General features: G+C 47.8%; 1 protein-coding gene across 2 annotated transcripts in view; it reads left to right on the forward strand.

Moving 5' to 3' along the window:
* The window catches only part of UBE2Q2 (ubiquitin conjugating enzyme E2 Q2), a 1,419,211-nt gene that overhangs the window by 346,985 nt on the left and 1,048,303 nt on the right, over positions 1 to 23,923 (forward strand). For both annotated transcript variants that reach the window (XM_069624339.1, XM_069624340.1), the window contains exon 4: positions 7,717 to 7,773. In XM_069624339.1, the coding sequence (XP_069480440.1) occupies positions 7,717 to 7,773 (57 nt within the window). The remainder of the gene's footprint in view (positions 1 to 7,716; positions 7,774 to 23,923) is intronic.

Consider the following 23,923-nt stretch of genomic DNA (forward strand, 5'->3'; position numbering starts at 1 on the left):
CAACTATGCCCGGGTTTATTAGGCTTAGGGAGCGGTATAATAGTCGCTTCCCTGAGCGATTCCGGCAACCTCCCCTTCTCGAACGCCTCATTAAGCATATCAAGCATCGGGGGGAGTACTTCCGCTCCAAAAGTTTTATAAAATTCACTGGGCAGGCCGTCCGTTCCTGGGGTCTTGCTAGTGGGTAGCTGCCGGACGACCGCCTCCAACTCCTCTAGTGTTATTGGGGCATCTAGTTCCTCTCTCTCCTCCGTGCTCAACCTGGGCAGCCCGATATCTTGCAGGGTCTCCAACATTTCCTCCCGGTCGCCGCCACCCGGATCCCCGTACAATGCTTTGTAGTAATTTACGAATTCCTCATTGACACCCTCCTGGGTATCTATCTGCTCCCCATCCTCTCTAATTATTGTCCTAATCGGGGGCCTCGGGGTTTCTCTTTTATATAACCATGCCAAAAGACGACCCGTTTTATCTCCTCCCGCATGTTGCCTTTCAATATACTTTTTGTAATTTAGATTACAGAGCCTCCCCCAATGTTCTGTACACTGCTGCTGCAGTTTAAGCACCAGTTCGTCATCTATATGCTCGCTCTTCAGCACCTTTTCCAGCTCTCTCTCCGCCTTCTGTAAATCGACCAGGGCCCCATTCTGCAAACCTTTCGATTTAGCAATCGCCACCCCGCGTACCACAACCTTAAAGGCCTCCCACAGAGTTCCCGCCGAGTCAACGCTGCCAGTGTTGGTATCGAAATAGCTAACTATTTCCTCCCGCATGTCTTCCCTAAAGGCCTGGTCTTTAAGCGCCTCTGCGCGCAGGCGCCACGTCGGGATCCGCGCTCTGGGGCGGCCATATTGCCATCCCACCACCATAGGCGAGTGGTCCGAGAGGACCCTCGCTCTATATTCCGCACTAGACACATCCCCCAAGACGTCCGACGTGGCAAAAATATAGTCTAGCCTAGTGTGCAACCGCTGCGGGGCCGAGTAATGCGAGTACTGTCTCTCAGTGGGGTGCTTAGTCCTCCACACGTCATCGAGCTCAAAGTCCCGCAGCAGTGTCCGCAGCACCCGGGCCGCCGGGGCGGGCCTAATCACCTTATCGTCGGATCTATCCATCCCCGGGTCCAACACACAGTTAAAATCCCCTCCCCAGAACACCACACTCCCCACACACCAACTCAAGTTGGCACTCATGGTCCGGAAGTACTCTGCCGTGCCCTGGTTCGGGGCATACGTGTTCACTACACACATCTCTCTGTTCTCGACTACTCCTCTCACCATAGCCAGACGACCCTCAGTATCCACACGTTCCTGCTGCAGTTGAAACGGGACATGTGGCGCCACCCAGATCAGCACGCCTCTAGCATAAGCTGAGTACGCGGATCCTACCACCGTTCCCCCCCACTTTTTCTTCACCAGCTCTAATTTGTCTCGGGTCAAATGCGTCTCTTGCAGTAATGCGACGTCTATCTTTTGTCGCCTCAAGTACAACATAACTTTGTTCCGTTTAAGGTAGCTATTGAGGCCCCTGACGTTCCATGTTAACAATTTAAGCTCCCCCATGATGTACTGATATCTTGCACTCTCCCCCCCGACCATCCCTGTTCGTTCATGCTATCCAGAAGTCTCATCCAAAATCTTCCCTCAGGGCTCGCGATCCCATTCAAACCTCCCAACACTATGTACACCCCAACTGCCCCCACACCCCCCCTTCCCCCTGCCCATCCCCTCCCCCCCAACTCCCTCCCCAACTGTTGCCCAGCTCCATCCCGGGAACTCAGGCCCCCCCACATCTAGTTCCGGCTGTTACACACAGAGCCCAGTAGGGTAAAGTCGCCCTAGCGGCCACTTAACTAAGAAATACTAAACGGGGGTGAATGGACCAGCCCCGAAAGGCTCCCATGTATGACAACAATTACAGTGCAAACAGTGCATTTAACATCCGGTTCCAGGCCCGACCTCCCCAGGCCATAGGAATAACTATAATCAAGTCCCATAGTCTCCGGCAACACCCTCTCTCGTCGTAGAGCACTTATCTCTCATTGCCACCTTCATCCGCCCGGACCTCCGACTCCTGGGGGCTGCCCTGCATGTCCAGCCAACCCATGGCTTCCTCCGGTGACTCAAAAAACAGGGATCTATTATTGTGGATCACCTTTAATTTGGCCGGGTAGAGGAGCATATATTTCTTCCCTGCCTCTCTCAATCTTCTCTTGACCGCCCCGAAGTTCATCCGACTCCTCTGCACCATCATGGTATAGTCTGGGTAGGCCGTTATAGTGGCCTCCCCCCTTTTGATGGTTCCTCCTTTACGAAAATGCTCTAAGATCCTTTCCCGGTCACGGTAGTTAAGGATTTTGGCTATGATTGGCCTGGGCGGACCGCCCGGTGGAGGCCTCCTAGCCAATGCTCTATGTGCTCGCTCCACCGCAAAACCCTGCGACAGCGCACCCCCGGTGATCTCTTGGAGCAACATATTTTCAATGAAGTCTGTGGGGTTATGACCCTCCAATCCTTCCGGGATGCCCACAACACGGATATTGTTCCTTCGGGCGCGCCCCTCCGCTTCTTCGGCCCTGTTCTCCAAGTTGCGTACTTTCTGTTCCAAAATATGCAGATCGGCCTTGTGTGAGGCGCAGTCTGCCGTATTGGCGCTGCCCTCCTTTTCTAGACTCTCTGTGCGCTCCGAAAGGGCCTTCACATCCTGTCGAAGTAGGTTCACCTCCTCCCGAACTTCTCCGACTTTGAGGTCGAGCGCAGTTTTCAGGTCCGCCACCACCATTTCAAGCTTGGCCTCCCAAGCGCTTTTCAAGTCCGCCTTCAGTTCAGCAAGAGCAGCCAGCACATCCTGATTTGGGCTAGCCGCGGCCATGGGTGGTTTCTCCTTGGTCCGAGCACTCTCTGGGCCCGTCGGTGTCTTGGTAAACTCGTCCAATGTGGGCTGTTTTGCTCTCTGTCTGACGGCCTTGTTCGCCATTCCACAGCCGCTGTAAGCCGTGGGCCCGTACACGCGACCCCGTCGTAGGATCAGCCACTATCCGAGTATCCCTCAAAGGTCAGGGCCAAAGCACGTAGTCCGTTGCACCAGTCAGCTCAGGCGGGTCCTAGTGCCGACCGCCGACCGTCGCCGACCGTTTCCCAGGCCCGCGTTAGGTCATCGGTGCCCACAGAGACGCGCTGACGCTCTCCCAAAGGCTTATCTGTATCTTCACGGCCTGCACCGCCCACGTCGCCGCCGATCACCGCAAGGGTGTTCCTTTCAGCGCGTTTGTGTCCCCTCCATTGTCCGGTGTGGCCGCCATTTTCACTCCGTCCGGTCCGCGACTCCAGGAACTTCGATGGCATTTATCTACCGTTGCCGGGCTTGTGGAGGTTTCAGCTCTTCCATAGTTGTGCAGCTCATATTCATGGACAGGTACTCTCGTTTCTGGCCCGCGGGAGTTAGTGCCAATGCACTATTGCACAGGATAAATGTAGGATCTCCGGGAGCTCTCCCAAGAGCGCGTCCTCTCACATGGCTTCCAAGCCACGCCCCGATCGCTCAATAATATATTTAATGATATGGTGGATCAACTTTCTGATCAACAATTGTTGGGATACTGTGACCCGTAGGCCTTCTTCTCCTTCCTGTCAAATTTGAATCCATCAGATGCCCAGCTTCAGAAACCGCATATGGTGCTTAAACACACCTTTTAATGTTCAAATTCTGGAACAGAAGAAAAGTTTAAGGCAACAAATGACAGTGTTAAGAAAAACCCACCGTGATGCAGAGACCTATAGAGAAGCTGTGAGAATCTTGAATAACAACTATAGAAATTGGATCCGATCACACAGGTATATTGTACTCCAACAAGACGGTAAAAGAATGCTCTGCTCACTATGCCTGAGGAATTTCAGACATTTCTGGACAATGGTTGGATCCAACTATGATTCTCATGGCCAGAAACGGGAATCTATCATACAAGAACAGGTGTGGGTCGATCACTTCTCGGAGGTGTATGGATCTTTAGATACATCGACCACTGAGATAAAAATTATCTCTAAGTGGTTGCTTGCTTTTACTAGTACAGACCTTGAAATGTTAATAAGGAACTCCTCCTCTTTCAGAGCGGTGGGGCCCAAATGGCCTTAGTAATTTGATCCTAAAAATGAACCCACCCACCCTGGCTGCAGGTGTTAAAACAGCTATTTGACAGCATAATCTCTGCAAAGAAATTGCCAGAAACGTGGAAACAGTCCATTGTGATACCAATTCATAAAAAGGGGGATCGATTATTGGCTTTAAATTATCTTCCTATCTCACTCTTAGACTGCGAAAGTAAACTTTGTCGGCCTAATATTGGGGGAGCTGGAGAACTGGGCCAAATCTAAGGGAATTATACCTAGGTTTCAGGAAGGGTTTGTCAACGTCACTGAATGGCCTGGTTTCAAGCAGCTTAAGTGCAAACTCTCTTCAAAATTGTGCCCCCCCCAAGCCTCCTTGGGGTATGGATTGACCTCTCCTAGGCGTTCGACACAATTAACAGGAATCTCCTGTGGAAGAAATTGGACGCCTTGGGGGTTCCTTCCAATTTACTATCAATTTTGAGAGAACTTCATCTTGCTACAACAATGCGTGTTAGATTATCCAGATCTGGACTATTGTCCTGTCCTATTAAGATTGAAAGAGGAGTGTGTCAGGGGTGCCTGATAGCTCCTCTTCTCTTTATTCTTTTTATGGCTGACTTGTCTAGATGGCTGCTTGAGATGGGCCTAATAGCAACTCGTATTGGAAATCTAAAAATCAATTGGTTAGGTTACGTGGATGAACTAGTTTTAGATCATTCCCAGGTTGGGCTGCAACGGCTCTTGTCTGCATTGGAGATCTATGCTCGTAATCATAACCTAACCATTAACCCAACAAAGTCTAAGGTACTAATATTTAAACACTGGAAAAAGGTAGTTAAGCCCTACACCTGGGAATTGGATCATCTCCCCATAGAAATTGTACCGAACTGACCTACTTGGGAGCTTCAATTGAATCCTTTCCAACGAAAAGCCATCTTCTCCGAACTATTGACTTATGAAGCTGGGAGCTCAAATGAAAAGAATTAAATCCAGATGCTGCAAATTTTCCATATTGCCGCTTGTAAGGTTTTATATAAGAAAGGTGGTCCCCATAATATTGTTTGGTTTGGATTGTAATCCAATATCTATGGATGTAATGCAGGCAAAATTATGGAAGCGAACCTTAAACCTTCCGAACTGTGTCCCAACAGTATGCCTCAGATATGAACTAGGTCCGTCATCTCTTAGATCATAGATGGAGTGGAAGTGGATCTCTTTGTATAGGTTGATTTTTAGATCCCCCCAAGAGTTTTTTACGAGGATGTGGCGCTCTCAATGCAGCGTGCGGATAATGGGGTTTCTGGTTAAATTTAAGATAAAATGTTGAGATATTGACTAGGTCTGATTGTTGCATTGATCTCCTAGTCCAAAACCCGTCCAAAGTCAAGGAACAGTTGAAACAATGGGATTGGATAGGCACAATAGACAATATAAGGAAGGCTAAGGTATCCGCTTCATTCTCAGTGTTGGGTAACGATTGTCGGTCCTGCCTACTTAAATCACCTGATCCATATACAAGATCATCCTTTTTGATATTTCAATTAAATTTAAGGCCAACCCTCGAGATATTATCCATTAGAGATGAAGGGGTTACCAGTGACATTTGTGACAAATGTGACACTGAAGAACGCTAGTCAATTAAAGACCTGCTATCTAATTGTCCTGGGACCTGAGGGTAAAGATTCTGTAGGTGTGTCCATGATGTATGTTAAACACTGAGTTCTGGGACAGATTATCATCAGGTAATGAGATCTTCCTGACTGCCGAAGTGGTTTGAATTGTGAAGGAATTTAGCTTTTTTATAAATTGAGAAACATGTGGAGAAGAAAAAGATTTTTTGTTATGTTTCATTTTTTATACTATGCAATGTATCATGTTTTTTCTTTCTTTTAGCTTTTCCATTTTTTTTCTTTTCTAATTTTAGTGTTTTATCTGTGAATTGAATGCGTACATTTTGTATGTTTTTGTACACTGTGCTAAAAGTCAAACTATTTGGCTAGTGCACAATAAATATATACATATTTTTTTTAAATGTGCCCATTTGACCTTTCACATCAATTACACCACACAAAGTAATGAGGTTTCCTGCGATATCAGCCATGCCAAAGTTTGAATCACATGTGCATGTGTTTGCCATCCTATTCCAAGTGCAAGTTGAAATTACTTTATATTGATGCCATCTAAAGACATATTAGACCAGATAAGCCTGGCAAACCTTCCATATGTAAGGTCCAGCCTCACATGTGCGGGGACTGTCATCATATTAGTGCACAATCAGATGCTGCAGTAATGTTACCCCATATGCACAGTATTTTCACTGTGAAATTAGTGTTGACATTTCATGCTAAGTATAGGGTTACATGGGATATTAACAAATCACAAAATGAATGATTTTTTAACGAACCCAATGCCTCCTGTGCAGGGTGTAGTCACCATATGTAGGTTGTCTCATGGTTTGAGTTTCTGCTCCACTCCCCTTCCATAACTCCCAAACCCCACCTGCACCTACGTATAAGGGTGGGCACCCATGACTGGCTCTTGACGATGTGCTTCTCCTTCCATCACCCGCTCCACTAAACTGTGGGATTAATGACGGATGACTTGTATGTTACGCTTCTCCTGCCTGTTGGAGTCAGATAAGAAAGAAGCCTATAGGGAGATCCTGTATCACGTACTCCCAGTCCCCACCGATTGCAGGTCAATCTACAACAGCTTTCTTCTATGTTCATCTCGCCCATGAACTTAATAGTGCTACAGACTAGTTCGAATAAATAAGTAGATGAGATGTTGTTATTGTGCAAAATGTTCATGATTTACTTTTCTGTCATCCTTGGTAAATCACTTTGCCCAACATATGGTTTAAGCCAATTTTAAAATATGTTTAAGGCTCAAGGAATACAAAATGAAGGCTACTATGAATAACTTACATGATTCGGTAACTTAAGTAAACCTGTTGTGATGGGTTTCCTACGCTTACCGTTTATGGCCCAGGAGGATCTCAGGGGCAACACACTTGTCTTGGAAGCAAGGCAATGTAAAGCAGCACAGGTTCAATACCCGGTCCCACACCTAAAGGCTTAACTTTGTCATAAAGCAGGATATTAAAAAAAAGTGTCTTTGCGTGTGGTTTAGTTTTAATCATAGCACTTTGCATTTTTTACTGTGTGATTTTTAATTTTGTCCTTTTTTTGCATGCACTGTTTTGTGATTTGATGGAGTACGCTTTTATTGTGTTGGTTATTCTGAGATGGTCATTATTATGACCACAGTAATTTGTCATATTTATCAAATAAAAACATGAATGGTGGCCACAGCGCTTGCTTTTGCCAGCTGTTCTGGAATTGGTGTATTTGAAATAGGAACTGTAGGCATGGTGCATGGAAACGGACTTGGTGAACCTGGTGGGCTGGGATAATTTACATATGTGAGCTGCTAAGCACCATCTTTTTGCATGTGGTGTTTGGGCAGGTCACACCTGTGATGCAATGATTTCTGCAGGATCTTGGGTCTTTAAGGGATCATTATATCATTAGGAGCCTTGACTGTGGGTTTAGGTTCAACCCTGCCATTTCTTGGACTCAAGTTTGAAATTATTTGTCTTCTATTTCAGAATGGAACGACGGAAGAGGTGACATCAGAAGAAGAGGAGGAAGAAGATATGGGAGAGGTAACCCACGTAGGCTATTATATGTTCACATTATTGAATGCTGGTATCAAAATAAGCTAGTAGTGAGAGATATTGGACTACTAAACAGACAGCTGCCAATAGCTACCTTACACTACTCCTTACACTCAAAACCAGGCACCATGTCAATGTCCATGCAACATTACACATGTCTAGATTTTGGTATTCCGATAACGCTAAATCTTAATATAGGAATGTAGGAACCAAAATACAATTTTCACAACTGAGGCAAATAAGAACATCAAATGCATACCTTTTCAGGTATTAAAACATCCTGATTAATAATTGGTTGATTTCCGTAGCACTTCATGCGGATCTGCTTTAAAGTGCTGTAATAATCAGTCACTATTACGCACTTGTCATATCCAATTAAATTGATTTAACAGCCTTGGGATGATTGAGGGGTGTCATCCCGACCGAGGTATGTAACCCATGATATACTGGGTGGTCCTGCTGCCAAGGCACATGTGTTGAGCTTGAACTATTAGTCTGGCTGATCGGGTGTAAATTGGTGTGAAAAAAGAGCAGCCAACCACTCCTATGCTTTGTTGTTCGTTATGCAGTGCTCTACTTAGTTACATAACCTGTCACCCATGAGAATGTGATTTATGAAACGCCCTACCGGCCACTCTTTCCCTCTGGGAGGCTCCTATTCAGTCAGAGTTATTTTTAGCTCTTGGTTATCAAATCTGTATTTTGATCCCTTCAAGTCTTCTTCTTAGCATTGAACACCTAAATTAAGCATTATTTTGTGTTTTGGGTGGTGTGGGAGGTGTGGGGGGGAGCTCTCCAGTTCTGGGAAGCTACCAGGTTGAAGTTCGTATTTTTTAGCACGCATATCTATGGAGCAGTGACCAAGCCTAGATGACAGCAGCATACCATATAGATAATTAGTAGGGAAGACATTTTGGAATGTGGTAAAGTGGGAGAGGAAGGCAGTTGAAGAGAGTAGCTTGTGCAAATACCATAGAGCAATTTTATTCTTATAAGTCATTTTAACACTCTGTGGGCAGATAGCGGCTGACTGGATATCCTCAAGAGGTCTGGAGTTTTGGGAAAAGCAAGAGACTGCTTCTTTCAGTTTCTTGGCTTTTCTTTTGGCCTGTCGGGTATTGGGGGTGAGGACAGCCACCTTAGATCGCTGCAGTACTTGAGTTTAGTCTTGAAATCAAACATTTCTTGTAAATTTAATCCATCTTTGTTTCTGTGCAGAGAAGCTCTTATGTATATTTAAAGGGTGCAGTCAAATATTAAAAAGACTAGAGAAACAGGATGGGCTATGTTGAAACTTAGTGTATAAGGAATGTCCACTGTAATTATAGACGAAAGGCAGGCCATCTTGATGAGAAAAGAATGTAATCGTATTATCGGTTACTGTACCATCATGCGGTTTTCAGCGGTTTATACGGTAATGCGTTTAGTCTGCAAACGCATAGTAAAGTCACTTAAAGGGAGGAAAATGATTAGTGTAACATGAGCTTCGTTGTAGAGACGGTTTCTTTGCATATTAAGTCCTTTAAGTCCCAAAACGCAACCTTAACTAAAGGCAGTTCGGAGAGGGTTTGAAGTCGTGACAAGCAGTGAATTGTGAAAAGTTCCTGTGGATTTCTTCCAGTTTCTAGTGTTATTGAAACAGCAAATTAACAACTAACAAGGGAGACCTTAAAACGGACTTGAGAAATGGACACACGCAGCGGCTTGGGTTTGAGGTAAGAGTGGGTTGTCATGGTCACCTCTACGTGCACTACAATGCTCTGGAGTGACTTCTTGGAATAAGGTAAGCAATAACTTTTTCCCCACAGTACATAGTTAGCAGAAAATGTTTGTGCTGGATGCTTCGCAATGTTGCAACTCTGGTCCTGACCTCTAGATTGGATTCCTTGGTCTGATTACTGAAGGTAGGACAATGGACAGGATCTTTTAGCGGCTGTCTCGAAGGCGGACCTGTAGCATGACTTCCAGCTGGGTTCACTTTGGCGCCTTTTCTGGAGCATCAACTAAGGACACGGTTTGCCTGATCAGTCTTCTTTGCTTCCTGCAGTCCCACACTCTGAGTGGGTCTGGCCGAGTTGGATCAGATCTTTGGAGTGTCCTTACGGATTCAGCAAAGATTTGGACGGATTCAGCCTTGCCACGATGATGCACTCAAAATGGGCAACAGGTCTCCTCGTATTGGCGTTCTGCAGCTCTGGAAACTCCTAGGACCTCGGGAGATGGCTTGTTTCAAAGTTAGTCTTGGGACTGGTTGTTCCCACCAGCCAAAGGGAAGGAGTAGTCCTCTTCGGGGCTCCTATTTAGCACTGATTACGGGGTCAGGACAGCAGTGGTTGCTTCACGGTGTTGCAAAGAGTATGCAAGCATCTCTGGTTGTCTTCAGTTTCCAGTGGTCGACCTGCTTTTCACTCCAGAAGCCTCACCTTTTATACAGTTCCAGCACACACTCCTCTGCAATCTCTCTATTTTATGCCCCCCACGCCCCATGGATACAGCCTGCGGCACAATAGTTGGTAGAACACGTCCAATTCCAGCAGCTATAATTAGGAGATTGTCTGTGACTGGCACTCCACTGAAGGTGGTGTTTTCCAATCTGTCTATAAAGTTTTGGGAGATCCTGAGTATCGCTCTATCCTTAGTAACTGTAGTTACTATAGCTTTATAGACCTGCAGCGAGGGCTGTACCGGGTGTCATGGGCCCTGAAGACAGAGGTATGAGGGACCATAACGCCCGGTACGGCCCTCGCAGCAGGTCTATAAACCTATTAGAACATCCTCAGTGTTCAATTGAACATGTCTCATTTATTCTACTTTAATTAAAGTGCAAAAAATAGCAAAATGGTAAATAAATGTTGCAGACATTTATTTACCATATTGCAATTTTGTGCATTTCAATGAAACGTCTTTTTTATAGGGTGGTGGAAGGTGCTAGGGTGGGAGGTGTATGCTCTTACAGTGGAATCAGGTGTTGGTATGCCAGTTCTAATTAAGGGTATTTCAGGTGTTTTATTTCCCCACTACACAAATAGAAGTTACCAATTACTGCACACTAACATGCAGTTACTAAACATTTGCAAGCGGCATCTGCACATACGTTCATTTAGCAGGCTACTCACTTACCTTTCGGTGCCCTTTTTCTCCATTGCCATTTCCATGCAGCACTCAACGTGAAGTGGTGCGCCCAAGATTCCCTGTCATTTTGTTGCCGGCAAAAAAATATTTCTTCACGTTCCACATTACGGAACAATGCATCTCATGTCTGCGCCTTTCCCCTTATGGAAACGCTTTCCTTGCACCATCAAAACCAAAAGCGTTTCCTTTGGCTTAGTTTCCCTGTTTCCGTGGGTGGGGCTATGTGGCAACGTGCATTTCGGAACAGAGTGCTCTTTCCATTCCGAAATTAGACGCCGACCAACGTGTCCATTTTCCAGGCTTACATGCCACCCACCCCCATGCTCACCACCCCACCTTTCCCTACCCCACAGGTCTTTGGGATCACATGAGCCATTCCAAACCTTAATGCGGGCTGTAATCAATCTGCGGGCTATACCAGTACGTATAGCCTGCAGATTGACCAATCAGCATTGCAAGACACCCGCTAGGGTGTTCTAATTGAGGATATAGAAAAATAATCTTAAGAGGACCCCAAGGTTCCCCAGCAACACTGCCCATAAGGAGCTGTGTGCTGCAGCTGTAAAAACACATGTGCCTTTAAGAGCTATGGAGCAGACAGACTTGGTAGTACAGGTAGAATACTAAGCGAACACCCGGCATAACATACTAGGTGCTAGCATATCTTAAAGGTCTGTATCAGTTGGTAATTCAAATGGTCACTTCTGCCCCCTTTCTTCAATATCGGAATTAGCACTCATCGCTTCCAGGAAAGGGGCGTACGTCCCTGTGACTTATCAATGGTAATTGAAAAGACTAAATGTATAGGAAACTGTCTTCTTTTGAATTTGAAAGGCATATTGGTATCAGATGGAATGAGAGGTATGCACGGTATAAGAACAGTATATTTAATGCATCGATTACACAGGTCTCTGATGTGTATTTGTAAACGTTTGTCAACATTGTTCCAGCAAGACTGAGCTCCTCCTCATCAGCACTCTCCTTTCCCCTCACTCGCTGGCCAGCCTCCCTTGGCCCTCCTCCTACCCCCACCTGCGAGGCTAAGAACCTCTGGGTCATCTTTGACTCCACACTTTCCTTCTCTGCCCACATCTCTGGTGTCTCTAAAAAGTCAAACTTCCTACTGCACCTCCTCGGAGGTACTCTGCCTTTCCTCTCCTTCCCCCAGAGGCTCCTGGTGTCCCATGCTCTGGTTCTCTTTAGGTTGGACTATTGTAACAGCCTCTTTCTAAATCGGTCTCTACTCTCCGCCCTCTGCAACTAATCTAGAACAGGACTGCAAGACATGTCCTTGGCCTCAAGCCCTGGGATCATATCTCTCCAGCTCTGAAATATCTCTATTGGCTCCCAGTGGATGCAAGGATTAAATTCAAAACCCTCTGCATTGTCCACAAGGCTTTCTGGGGCCTAGGTCCAAAATACCTTCAGCTATCCCTCCGCAAATATCTCCCCTCTTGAGCTCTTGGCTCCTCTACCTCGAACTCATCCAGGGTCAGTCATTTTTCAAAGAAACAAGTTGGGGGTAGATCTGTCTTCGGCTGGGGCCTCCCTCTGGAACAGCCTCCCTGCCACTCTAAAACGTGAAGAGCACCATCTCCAGTTCCGGAAGCACCTCAAGACCTTCCTCTTTGCATCTGCCTTTCGCTCCCCTTCTACCCTGCTGATCTGTTCTCACTTGGCACTGTGCACCTGGCCACCCTCTGTACTCTGGGCCCAGGTACCTGCTCACCCTGCCACCCTTCTGCACTGACTCTGGGCTACCCCTTGCACTGGGGGCTGCATCTGTACCCATACAGACCCGCCCCCACCTTTTTTCTTCCTGCACTTATCAGACCTACCCTGTCTGCTGCCTTAAACCCAGCACTTGCAATTTGCTGGCTGCACTACCACCGTTTGTTGCCTTTATTATTTATTTGTTAATATTTATCTGTTTCTCCTTTGCTCCGCACTCTCCACTTCTCCCCCCCTTCCGTGCACTTGCGCGTTCTCAATGTCACTGGGCCTAGTAAGATTGTTGTTTTATTCTCCCCTGTTCCCTTGCCTTGCCTTGCTCTGAAACACTTGTGTACAAACGTGGTAGAAATAAAATATCAATATCATTGAAGATTCCCTGTGATGGCATAAGATTGCTTAGTGGCATACTTGCAGCCCCTACTTTCAGTATTTGCTCGTGAGGAGGCATTCATCATACAGAGTTTCACTCTTTACGTTGACCTCTTTACGTTGAGCCGGTAATAAGTGTTCATTGACACTGGAATCGCTGTGCCCTGTGTGAAGTGAGTGTGGAAAAAAGTAACTTGAAATTTTGCAGTGCACTTTGCCATTTGGACAGTAGAAGACAACGTTACACTGATAAATTGCATTAGCGGAGTACAGAAACCTACATAAAGTGTGTGTGTGTATATCAATCTCCCTTCGAGCATAAATGAGAACATACTTGATTTTTTTTTTTGTTGTTGTGCTTTCAGAGCAATACCAAAAACTCTAAAATCCCATGATAAATAATTTAGTGATTGTTAACTTGCTACATTTCAGGAGATGGGCCCTCCTGCGCGCACAAATCTTGTGTTGCATTCTTAAGTTTTGCTTTGTGACATTGTACACAAATAGTTTAAAGATTGGAGGTTGCGTATGATTTCATTCTGATGATTTCTAAGGAGTGTGAATACTCCGAGCCTCCTGGTACCGGTGCAAGATTTATTGCTATTTAGCCCGGAAATTGTGCACGTCTGCCAGATTTCTGTAGAAGCAACCTAACTGGAAGAGAGCTGGTGAGTAACTGCAGAACCGCTATGCTACGCTTGTCCAACTGGCAGTCCACACGCATTACAGTAACTGGATTAAAACGCTAAAATTACTTTCAGCAAGACTACGAAATGGTCTGCTTGTTAAACTATCCATCTAGACGCTCCATCTGACATGGACTGCAACCATGTTCCCATTTGGCACGGTCCAGATATCAGAGCAGCAATTGGGACCCTTAAATTAACTTTAAAATTGTTCTTGCCTTGAGCAGGTCTCCATTTCCAAATGTCGGCGAACCTGCATACAAAAAGGGCTAACTAGTGCCCATTTCGTGCACTTGTGTATCTATAACTCGGTACGTGGGGAGAGAGAAACCAGCAGTTGGCACATCGAACCAACCGATGGAGAGAACCAATGGAGGTGGGGAGGGAATGTAATAGAGGGGGGGATAAAAAGGGGCACAGGAAACTGAAAAGTGTGCGTTAATGAGTGATCAAGAAAGGAGGAAAGGGACAAAGAGGCCAAATCGAGGAAGGATGGTGCACAGGAGCTTGAAGCAGTATTGATGAAGTTGTGCAAGGTGAGATATTGGTTGGCAGGAGAAAGTAGTGAATTAGGTTTGCATGCAAGGTGTGAAAAGGTCAGTATGTTTTGGCTGGGAGCAGGGAGCCACCCCACCTCGAAGCTTGAAGTGGGAGGCTTGTGAGGGTAGTAGAAGCCAGTGCCATTGCTACCCCCAGAGAAGGAAGGTGGCAGTTGAGTCTATTTGTAATCAGACAGCACCACTCTTAATTCACCCTCGTGCCTCTACATGAAGCTGCTGGCTTGTCTTTTCTTTTTTTTTTCTCGTTTCCTAAAACTTGTAATGCCAGTAGACCCAGCAGATCCCTGGCAATACCACAGCCCACCAGAGCCTCCCGCAAGATGATTCCTCCCAGGATTAACCCAGTGACAATGGTGGCAACAGTAAGTGGCAGTGAGGAGCACACACCTGGTTATGTAGCGATGGAGTAGCCGCTACAGGGTCCCCTGAAAAGGACTCCAGCATACTGCTTACGTGGAACTCTGCCATGCAGTTTCTCCCTGACATAATTGAAGGACTCGACAACTTACATTCAACCTTGCTGCTGAGTAGTTCCCTAATACAAACTGGAACATTGCTCCATGCGGATCACCATTGGTGAGGCTCGGCAGGGGCTTAGACCCGTTGTATCTTCTACTGTAACACCTTTCTTGTGGGAAAGAGCAGGCAAGATATGCTCCGGAAACAATGGGAGAGGACCAATAGGAAAAGGAGCAGGAGGATAAGCTGGGGAACTGGGAGGTGTGGGTTGCTTGAGTGAGGTCATGGAGTAGGTGGTTATGGACTGAGTTACAGAATGAGCAAGGACGGTGGACAGGAGTGTGTAGGGGATTTTCCAAAAATGTGTGGTGTTGGTTGGTCAGTGAAAGCGGTACTGTTGTGAATGTGTAATGTGTGTGAATGAGGGTGTTAATGAAGGGTAAGGGTGAATGAAAGGAGACTGACTGTGGGAGTGAAGGGATAGTGACTGAACAGGTGGAGTGGCAGTGGTGCGCAGAGAGGGAAGTGTGGAAGTGGTGCACAGTGGGGAGAGTGGTAGTGGTGTGCAGGGAAGAGGGTGCTACTGGTGTGGATGGGAAGGTGAGAATAGTTGTAGGAAGGGAGAGTGACTGAGACACACAGGGAGCAGAACATCAGGGTTCAAAAGAAATATTAGTGTTGCTTGAGTGTCTGGAAGGCACCCCCACAATCACTAAATCTAATCCTTGCCTGGATTGGGGGCGGGGCGGGTTGTTGTTTATTCTAGACAAGGGGGACTGGGACTGTCCTTAAAGCCCCATTCAAGAAAATTAATAAACTGTGAACAGTATTTTGGGAGTACGTGTTTTAAGGCTATGTGACTGAGTGGGTAAAACTATCAAAAGGCCACTAGGAGGTGAATTTGTGTGACTGGGAAGGTGACTGGAAGAGTGAAAGGAGAGTAACTCGGGAGAAGCTGTGGGTAGAGTGTAGTAGTGTGAAAATGGGAGAGAAACAGTACGGAGAGGGAAGAGTAGTGGTAAAAAGGGAAGGTAGATGGAGAACATTGGAGTGACAGAAGGGGAAGTACAAGAGGGATAGTGGGATGTAGAAAGGGGAGGAGAGTAGAAGGAAGGGAGAGGAAGAATATCACATTAGGGCGAAAAGTAGAACAGCATGTGAGAACCAAGTGGGATCAGAGTGTAAGGCATAATTTTATAAATTATTGATGTGGGACTTCAATTGGGATAGACCTAATATTGTTCCCAGAGAGTGCGTCTTCGCTCTTAGGTTACCAGGACCCGTCGGTCAGCTGATGGACAGTAGGAGTTACTGATCACTAGAGACCATCCTGGGTTTGAGGGACGCCTGGGTTAACGAGGGAACCATCTGGAGAAGGCAAGAGATGAGAGCGAGAAAGGGACAGCCGTTATTGAGCCTTTTTGCTGAACCTTCAATAACAAACCTTGAACTATCTTTGCGTGTTTGTGTTCTGTATTGGGTACTTAATAGCACACTATAGTGAAGGTTGGAAAGAGAACATCGAGTTGGTCTTCTTTGCAGTGAATGTAATGTTTGCGTGCATGGCGATGGTTAACCTAGTCTTGTTCATATTATCGTGGATTGTCATGATTTGTTAAGAGGCTTTGAAAAGCATATATCCCCTCCCTCTCCCTCTCATTCTTAATAGAAGGAAGAATTCACACACCCTCACAAAATGAAACCATTTATCATGTGGAATAAACATACGCACACACTATACATGCCCTTAACAGGTTAGGGAGCAAGCTTTTATATGGAAACGCATGTGGCTTAAGTTTCAAACTCTCTAAAGAGATATTGGAGGCAGGGGAGTCGGACTTGACTCAAGGGAGAGTCAGGCTCGGCGTGAAGGACAGTTATTCGCAGTAGTGGCTCCTAGAGAACACGCCATGCTGGTATACTAAAACATTTTTTACACTTTATTGTAAAATCTCTATATACGGGCACATAAGGACTTTGTGTGAAGCATAACCCAGTGAAAGTGTATGCGTAAAAAAGAGTATACGTTTATAAAAACCCCTACCCACTCATAAACTAAATGTGTTGTCCACTGCTTGGTGGATAGGCACAATATATAAAAGGCTAAGACTGAACATACATTTATAAATTCATAATTGGGACCCCAAAATGCCACACAGAAATTGCACTGATTCCCCGCTTGCCTCTAGTACATAACCACATAAATGAGACAAATGCACACTAGGCATTTATACAGCTTCTAAAGGCAGGTAAAGGGTTGATACTGTAGCAACCAGGCAGAGAGGGCCAGAAAAAACTAGGCTCCTAGCACCAGGCCCTTGAGGCATCATTACACTCCTAGAAATAGTTATAAAAAGTAACCGAACATGAAATATAGTAGCAACACATTTCCATACAGAAGTGTAATGTACAACTCAAAAAAATGCATTTAAAATCAAACCAAACACAGGGGGAGGGGCTAGGAAAGATGTCTGTGTACAAGTAAATACTTTCAAAGTATTTTAAAGCGTTTTAGGTTGGCTCAAAAGATCCCTATGAGAAATAATGGTACAAAGACTGTAGGTAGATATGGTTCTAGTGAAGTCAGGTAAGTCTTCTACCCCACAATTGGAGAAGAAAGCCACTATTCCCAGGGGAGCCAGAGGAGACCTAGAGTTCCAGATTAGAGACACAGAATACCTAAAATGAAAAAGCACATCATGCGTGGCGCCAATGTTTACAAATGGTGAACCACGGTACGTAGGAAGCAGCCTAAACCCAGGACCACAGACCAAGGGGATCCTGAGGGTAAGTTTGAAGAATAATCCACCAGTCCCATGGCCAAAGGTAAGCAGTCATTGCTCCAGTTTCATAGAACACTGCCCAGGATTTACAAAACAACCTGGTGAGTAAAAATAATTTCTTGGATGTAGAGTTTCAGGATCTCATCACCTAGGGACCAGCCTGAATTGAAAGAAAAGTCGAAGGCACCAGAAAGACCTACTGCCAAGCTGATCTGGACACCTCCGTTGGCAAGACTGAAGCTAGCCAGTAGAAAATGACCCCATTATGGAAGCTACAGTGGAGGGTGACCTCAGATGTCCCAAATATAGGGCAAAGGAGAGGTTGTGGTGTCCCACCGCCCTTTAGGATAACGGTAGCTTCCTACCTACAGGCGCACTACCAGAAGGATATTTCGGGAAGACTGCAGGTAAATGGCCTGGAAACGATCCCAGCACATGCTGGCCAGCCAATGATGAGGAATAGGATGATCGGGGGCAGCCCAGGAAGGACGTCCAGCAGACGAAGGGGACAACCGATCTGTCCAAACTTGGTCTGATTTTCAGCACCATAGCTTCATGGTACAATCCTCCAGTAGCAGGTAAGTAAACATGCAGAAATCCCAGCAGAATTGATGGGGCAGGTTCTCCCATCAATGCACCTAGTCACTCACAGATGGAATGGCCTGAGCAAGCCTCCCAATCACAGATGGGGGCACTCGCGCAACAGTTTTGGCTGTTCAATCAGACTGGCTCTAAAAACCGTCAAACACCCAGGTCCATATATGCATGTGTACTAGCCAGGCTCGGGCTAAGTACCATTCTAATCCAGGCTAACTATTGGAGTGTTCAGGGCTGGGTTCAAAGTGCTCCTATCTTTGCTCAAAAGCCATTTTAGGCCTGCCACATGGCTCCCCAAGCAGAGGGAATGTCAAAAAACAAAATGGCCTTAAGTAGATGTTGGGAAGGTTTTTGTCTGCCCTCTGAGGCATGTGCAAGCATATACCCGAATGGCAAAACCTATCCAACCACAAATGAAGCCACACCTCTTTAAAGGTAGGTAGCAATGCAGAGCAGTCATTAGCTTAATATGTCTAGAAGGTCAGTTCATTCACAACACTGATAACCAAAGAACACACATGCACACCCGCACCCACTTTATTAAAGTCACACATGTTGCACATGATGGAACCAGTGTATGTATGAATAAACTGTGCAATGCTATTAATCTCCTCCCTTATCTTCTCTCGCCTCTTCTACTGCTCCTCCCTATTCTTTGGACTACCCGCCTCTCATCTTGCTCCCCTCAAATCTATCTACCACTCATATATCCGTACCCTCTGTCTCCTTGCTCCACATGACTCCATTTCTTCTTCGCTCTCCTCCCTTGGCTGGCTTCCCTTTCACTCCAAATTTAAATTTAATTTCCTCTTTCTAGTCTTTAAATCTCTGAATGACCTGGCTCCCCCTCATCTCTCCTCTATCTATAATCCCTCCCGCTCCCTCTGTTCAGCCGACCACTTCCTTCTCACCGTTCCCCCTTCCCCATGTGCCTCTTCCCGTTTCCGCTCCTTTCAGGTCCTAGCCCCCCTCCACTGGAACTCCTGACCTCTCTCAATACGCTCTATACCTACCTTTTCCTCTTTCCGCACTTCCCTGAAATCTCTCCTTCTCCATTCCCCGCCTTGAAACCTTCCCAACCTCTCAGCCTCTCCCCTTCCCTCGAATCTTCCCTATGATCCTCTCCTCTCTCTCCGCTCCCCTTATCCTCCCTCCCTCACTCCACCCTTTTATCCCTTCTGTTTCTCCCCTCCTCCTTTCCTTCCTCACCCCTCCCACAGATTAATTGCTCTACTTACTGTTTTTTATTGGTTCGATTCATTGTAAATTGCTTCTTCTGTTGTAATGTCCTATGTATTCTGTTATAATGTAAAGCGCTTTGGATGAAAGTGCTATATAAACATAATAAATACAAATACAATGGTCGGTTCAGACCCAATCCACCCCCCTTCTGCTAACCTGTCAATACACTATTCAGTGACCGACACTGTAAGGAAGGGCGAGACTAGGCACCCTAGGCACAGTAAAACATATCTACTGCTACTTCCCGTCCCCTTTCCTCCATACTTGTGGGACATCTCTCCGTCCTGTGGGACGGGAGCGGAGCACTTTGTAAAAAGCATCCACATTTTTTTCAAAAATGTGTCCCTCTTTCCTGTGCGGGGCCCGGCACACGGCCGTAACCCCGCCCACTTTGGCTCTGCCCCGCGCATCGCCCATCAGTACTTTTCTCCGCTCGATCGGGGCCGGACGCACTCGCATTCTCGGAAGGTTTTCTTCCCATTTTTCCTCTCTGGCTCTGGCGTTCGTTTACTAGTCTGTCTTTCAAATTAGACTTTCCAGATTGTTCGTGTCACCGTCGCTTCGCGACGGTGGATCCCCATCCTCTGTTTAGAGTGTCTGGGTCCGGAGCACCGTTGGGACTCCTGTTTTTACTGTGACTCCCTTACGGTCCGGGCACTTCGTCTGTTGGAGCGGTGGGAGGTGGTGTTCGGACAAACTCCTCCTTCGCATTTTCAGGCATTCATCGACGAGAAGAAAAAACGCCTGGTAAATTCTTTACTTTTCAGAGCACCCCGGCCGGGGGATACCTTCCCGGGTTCCTCTCGGTCCGGGAGGGGCGTTGATCGCTCTGTTACCGTGGTTCGCCCTGAGGTGCCGGTTGGGCCTAATAATTCTACCAGAGTTTTCTCCGAGGGTCTCCGTAAGGGGCCTGTGAACACCGGAGTACGCTCCGAGGCCCCTCCTATGGGGGCTGTTTGTAGACCCAGTTCTACTGAGTCGTGTGGTACCGGAGCTCGCTCTGAGGCCTCTGTCGGCTTTCCTCAAAAACAAAACCGGAGTGCGCCCCGAGGCCTTGGCTGGGCTTGTAGTTACCGAACGGAGGTTCGAGGCCCACACAGAAAAGGCCGTTAACGGGCCTGGGTCCGAGGTCCCTCGTACAGGGGCTAAAGCTACCAACAGTTCTGAGATGCCGGTCAAGGCTTTGTCTGTGAAAGCGCACCGTTCCCGCTCTTGTGGTGACACCAGATCTGTTGAGGGGGCAAAAAAGCAAGGTTCTTCTACTGGCAGTGCCGAGGTCCGTCCTTAGAAGGCTCATTTGGCGGTTGGTATGTCACAAAAACATTCCAGGCCTCATAGTACCGGCTCGGCTGAGGTTCCTGATGTTAAGGCTAAGATTAAGACCCCTGATCCATCGACAGGGACCCCTGTCTCACTTCCTCACGTGCCGCATCTCCCCTCAGATAAGAACAAAATGGCGCCCGTTCCCGCTACGACCACGGCGGCCATTTTAGGTGCTACCCCCTACAACTACGCCATCGGCTTCTGGTGTAGGTCTCGGATGTACCCAAGGTCCCCTGTGCGCATCCTTATCGGCCGGTTTATGATTGGAACGCCCGGATGCCTCTTCCGCACAATGTTTTGTTGCCTGCGGGGGCGGCTCCTTTAATTTATGTGGCTACGTGGGTGGAGGGGCCAGTGTGGCACCCTTCCCGTTACGTCCCTGGATTTGTCCACCTCATGAGAGGCCTTCTCAGGTCCCGAAACAATCTCCTGAGGATGCCTTTTTCGGTAAATTTCAAGCGCTTATGCTCACCGACCCCATGAGGGCTCTGCAGGAGGGCGTGCTTTCTGAGGCGTTCACCCTGTCTCCCTTGGAGCGTACCGGCCTGTTCCTGCAGAAGGACGTTCTGGCCGAGGTCCGAAGGGTTTAGGAAAAGCCACACTTGTGTCTTTTTGTCACTAAAAAGATTGACGCGAGGTACAGGCTGCATTCTTCGGAAGAGGTGGCCCTGTCGTCTTGTCCGCTTCCCTCCTCCACAGTGGTGGCTGCGGCCACTTTGCAGTCCAGGCCTGCAGCATCCTCTTCCACGACGGCTACTCAGGTTCTGGGAAAAGAGGACAAGCTCCTCGATTCCCTCGGGAGGAAAATCTTCGCCAACTCCGCCTTGCAGCTCAGGCAGGCCAACGCCGAATTGATATTGGCAGGATCTAACATGCGGATGTGGAAAGGTCTGTCGGAGTTTGAGGAGCACATCCCGGTCGAGAAGCTGGAAGACCTCAAAGGAGGCCTTTCCGATGCCAGGGTCTTGGCCCAGGATCTCCTCGAGGCTGCGGCTCATCACGTAGACGCCTCGGCTCGGGGCCTGATGCTTGGGGTTGATACCTCACGGCAGGCGTGGCTGCATGCCACTAAATTTTCTAAAGAAGTGCAAGACAAGGTGTTGGACCTTCCATTTGATGGTAAGGAGCTTTTTCATTCTTCTACTGATGTAGAGCTCACCAGAACCAAGGATAGCACTCAGACGGCTAAATCATTGTCTGTTCTGGGTAAAGCGCCTTCCAAATCCCAGAGACCGTTGTCGCAAAGGCGACCTTCCTCTGGTTTTAGGGGCTTCCTCGACTGCAAATCTTGCAGAGTGGATACTCCTGCGGGGAATAACTGCCGTAGACGACAGCGTACGCGGTTTTTCTCCTGCTCCTCAGCCTCATCAGGTCCAGGGGGCACCGCCACCGATAAGCCTGCCAAATGAGGGTTTTCCGCACTCGCACGAGCCCCGGTGGGAGGACGCATTGCGTCTCATTGGGCGGCGTGGCAGACCATCACAGAAGACAGATGGGTCTTGTCAGTCGCTCGAGCGGGCTTCCGCTTACCTTTTCCCCCTACCCCACCCCTCAACCCTCCTTTTCAGCTGTCAGGCTCACCCTCCCTCAAGGCCGAGGTTCAGAAACTTCTGACCTCAGAGCTATGGAACCCGTTCCCCCTTGGGGAGCGAGGGGAGGGCTTTTACTCCCGGCTGTTTACGGTGCCCAAACCCAACCAGGCTGGCCTGCGCACCATCCTAGACCTTTCCCAGTTCAATCTTTTCCTACCCCAAGAGAAATTCAAGATGATCACGCCCAGCCAGATACGCTCCTCTTTGCAGATGGGCGATTGGCTCAGTGTGGTGGATCTTCAGGATGCGTACATGCATATCCTGATTTGGAATCCACACAGGAGATCGCTCCGCTTCTCTTTGGGAGAGGAGCACTTCCAGTTTTGGGTGCTTCCTTTTGGCATCAGCTCGGTGCCGCGTGTCTTCACGAAGATGATGTCCGTGATTGCGGCCTATCTTCGTCTCCAGGGTATCCATGTGTATCCTTATTTGGACAACTGGCTCTTACGCAGCCCTTGTCCGTTGGCAGCAGCGGGCAACCTCCAGTCTCTCCTTCAGCTCCTGTTCCATCTTGGGCTGTCGGTGAACTGGCGGAAATCCTCCATGACGGACTCACAGGACCTGATCTTCCTGGGTTTTCGTTGGAACAGATAGACTGCAGAGTGTATCTGACCAGGGACAGAATGGTGGATCTGTTGGCCACGTGTCAGATGTTTGCGCAGTCGGAGAGCATGTCGGCCTGGTGGTTCCAGAGGCTTCTGGGCTCGTGTGTACTGGCTCTTCCTCTTGCTTGTCTCAAAATGAGACGGACCCAGATGGCTCTTTGGAATTCATGGCGTTAGGCAGTGGATCCGGATTCCATGCGGATGATTCCGGATTCCATGAGTGCACCTGGACTGGTGGTCATCTCTCAGCAACCTGTCGGTGGGCGCGGGGTTTCAGGACCCAGCCCCCATGGTGACGATCACGACGGACTCCTGCCTTCTGGGGTGGGGTGCGACGTTAGATCTTCTTCAGGTCTCGGACCTCTGGTCGCCTCAGGACAAGCTCCTGCACATAAATCATTTGGAGCTTCTGGCGATCTTTCTGGCGCTCAGGGCGTTCAGACCGCTCATTGTCAACAAGGTGGTCCGCATAAGAACGGACAACGTGGTTTCAATGTATTACATAAACAAGCAAGGGGGAACAAAGTCTTCCCCCCCCCCTCCTCCCCCCCACCCCCCCTCCTCGTGGACCTCTCCATCCAGATTTGGGAGTGGGCCGTGCTTCATGGGGTCTGGCTGCTTGCAGTGCACATCCCGGACCAGCTGAATGTCACAGCGGATGCCCTCAGCCGGCGGACAGTGGTCAGCTACGAGTGGGAGTTGAAGGCGGAGGTTCTATTATGGATTTTCTCGCTTTGGGGCACACCGGAGGTGGACCTCTTCGCCACAGTGGTGAACAAGAAACTTCCTCAGTATGCCTCCAGAGGGGAGCTGGGAGCCTTTTCTCTGGGGGATGCTCTCGATATTCCATGGCACAACATGAGAGCTTACGCCTTCCCGCCTCTGCCTCTAGTTCACCGTGCAATTTGGAAGTTGAAGAACTCGGCGAACTGTTCCCTTCTACTGATGGCCCCGTGGTGGCCGGCCAGGTTTTGGTTCTCAGAACTTCAACACCTGTCGGTGTCTCCGCCGATCAGGTTACCAGTAACTCCCGATCTTCACCAAGGGGAGCAACAG

The sequence above is a fragment of the Ambystoma mexicanum genome, chromosome 11, assembly GCF_040938575.1.
Source record: "Ambystoma mexicanum isolate Mex_15411 chromosome 11, UKY_AmexF1_1, whole genome shotgun sequence".
In the NCBI taxonomy this organism is placed as follows: domain Eukaryota; kingdom Metazoa; phylum Chordata; class Amphibia; order Caudata; family Ambystomatidae; genus Ambystoma; species Ambystoma mexicanum.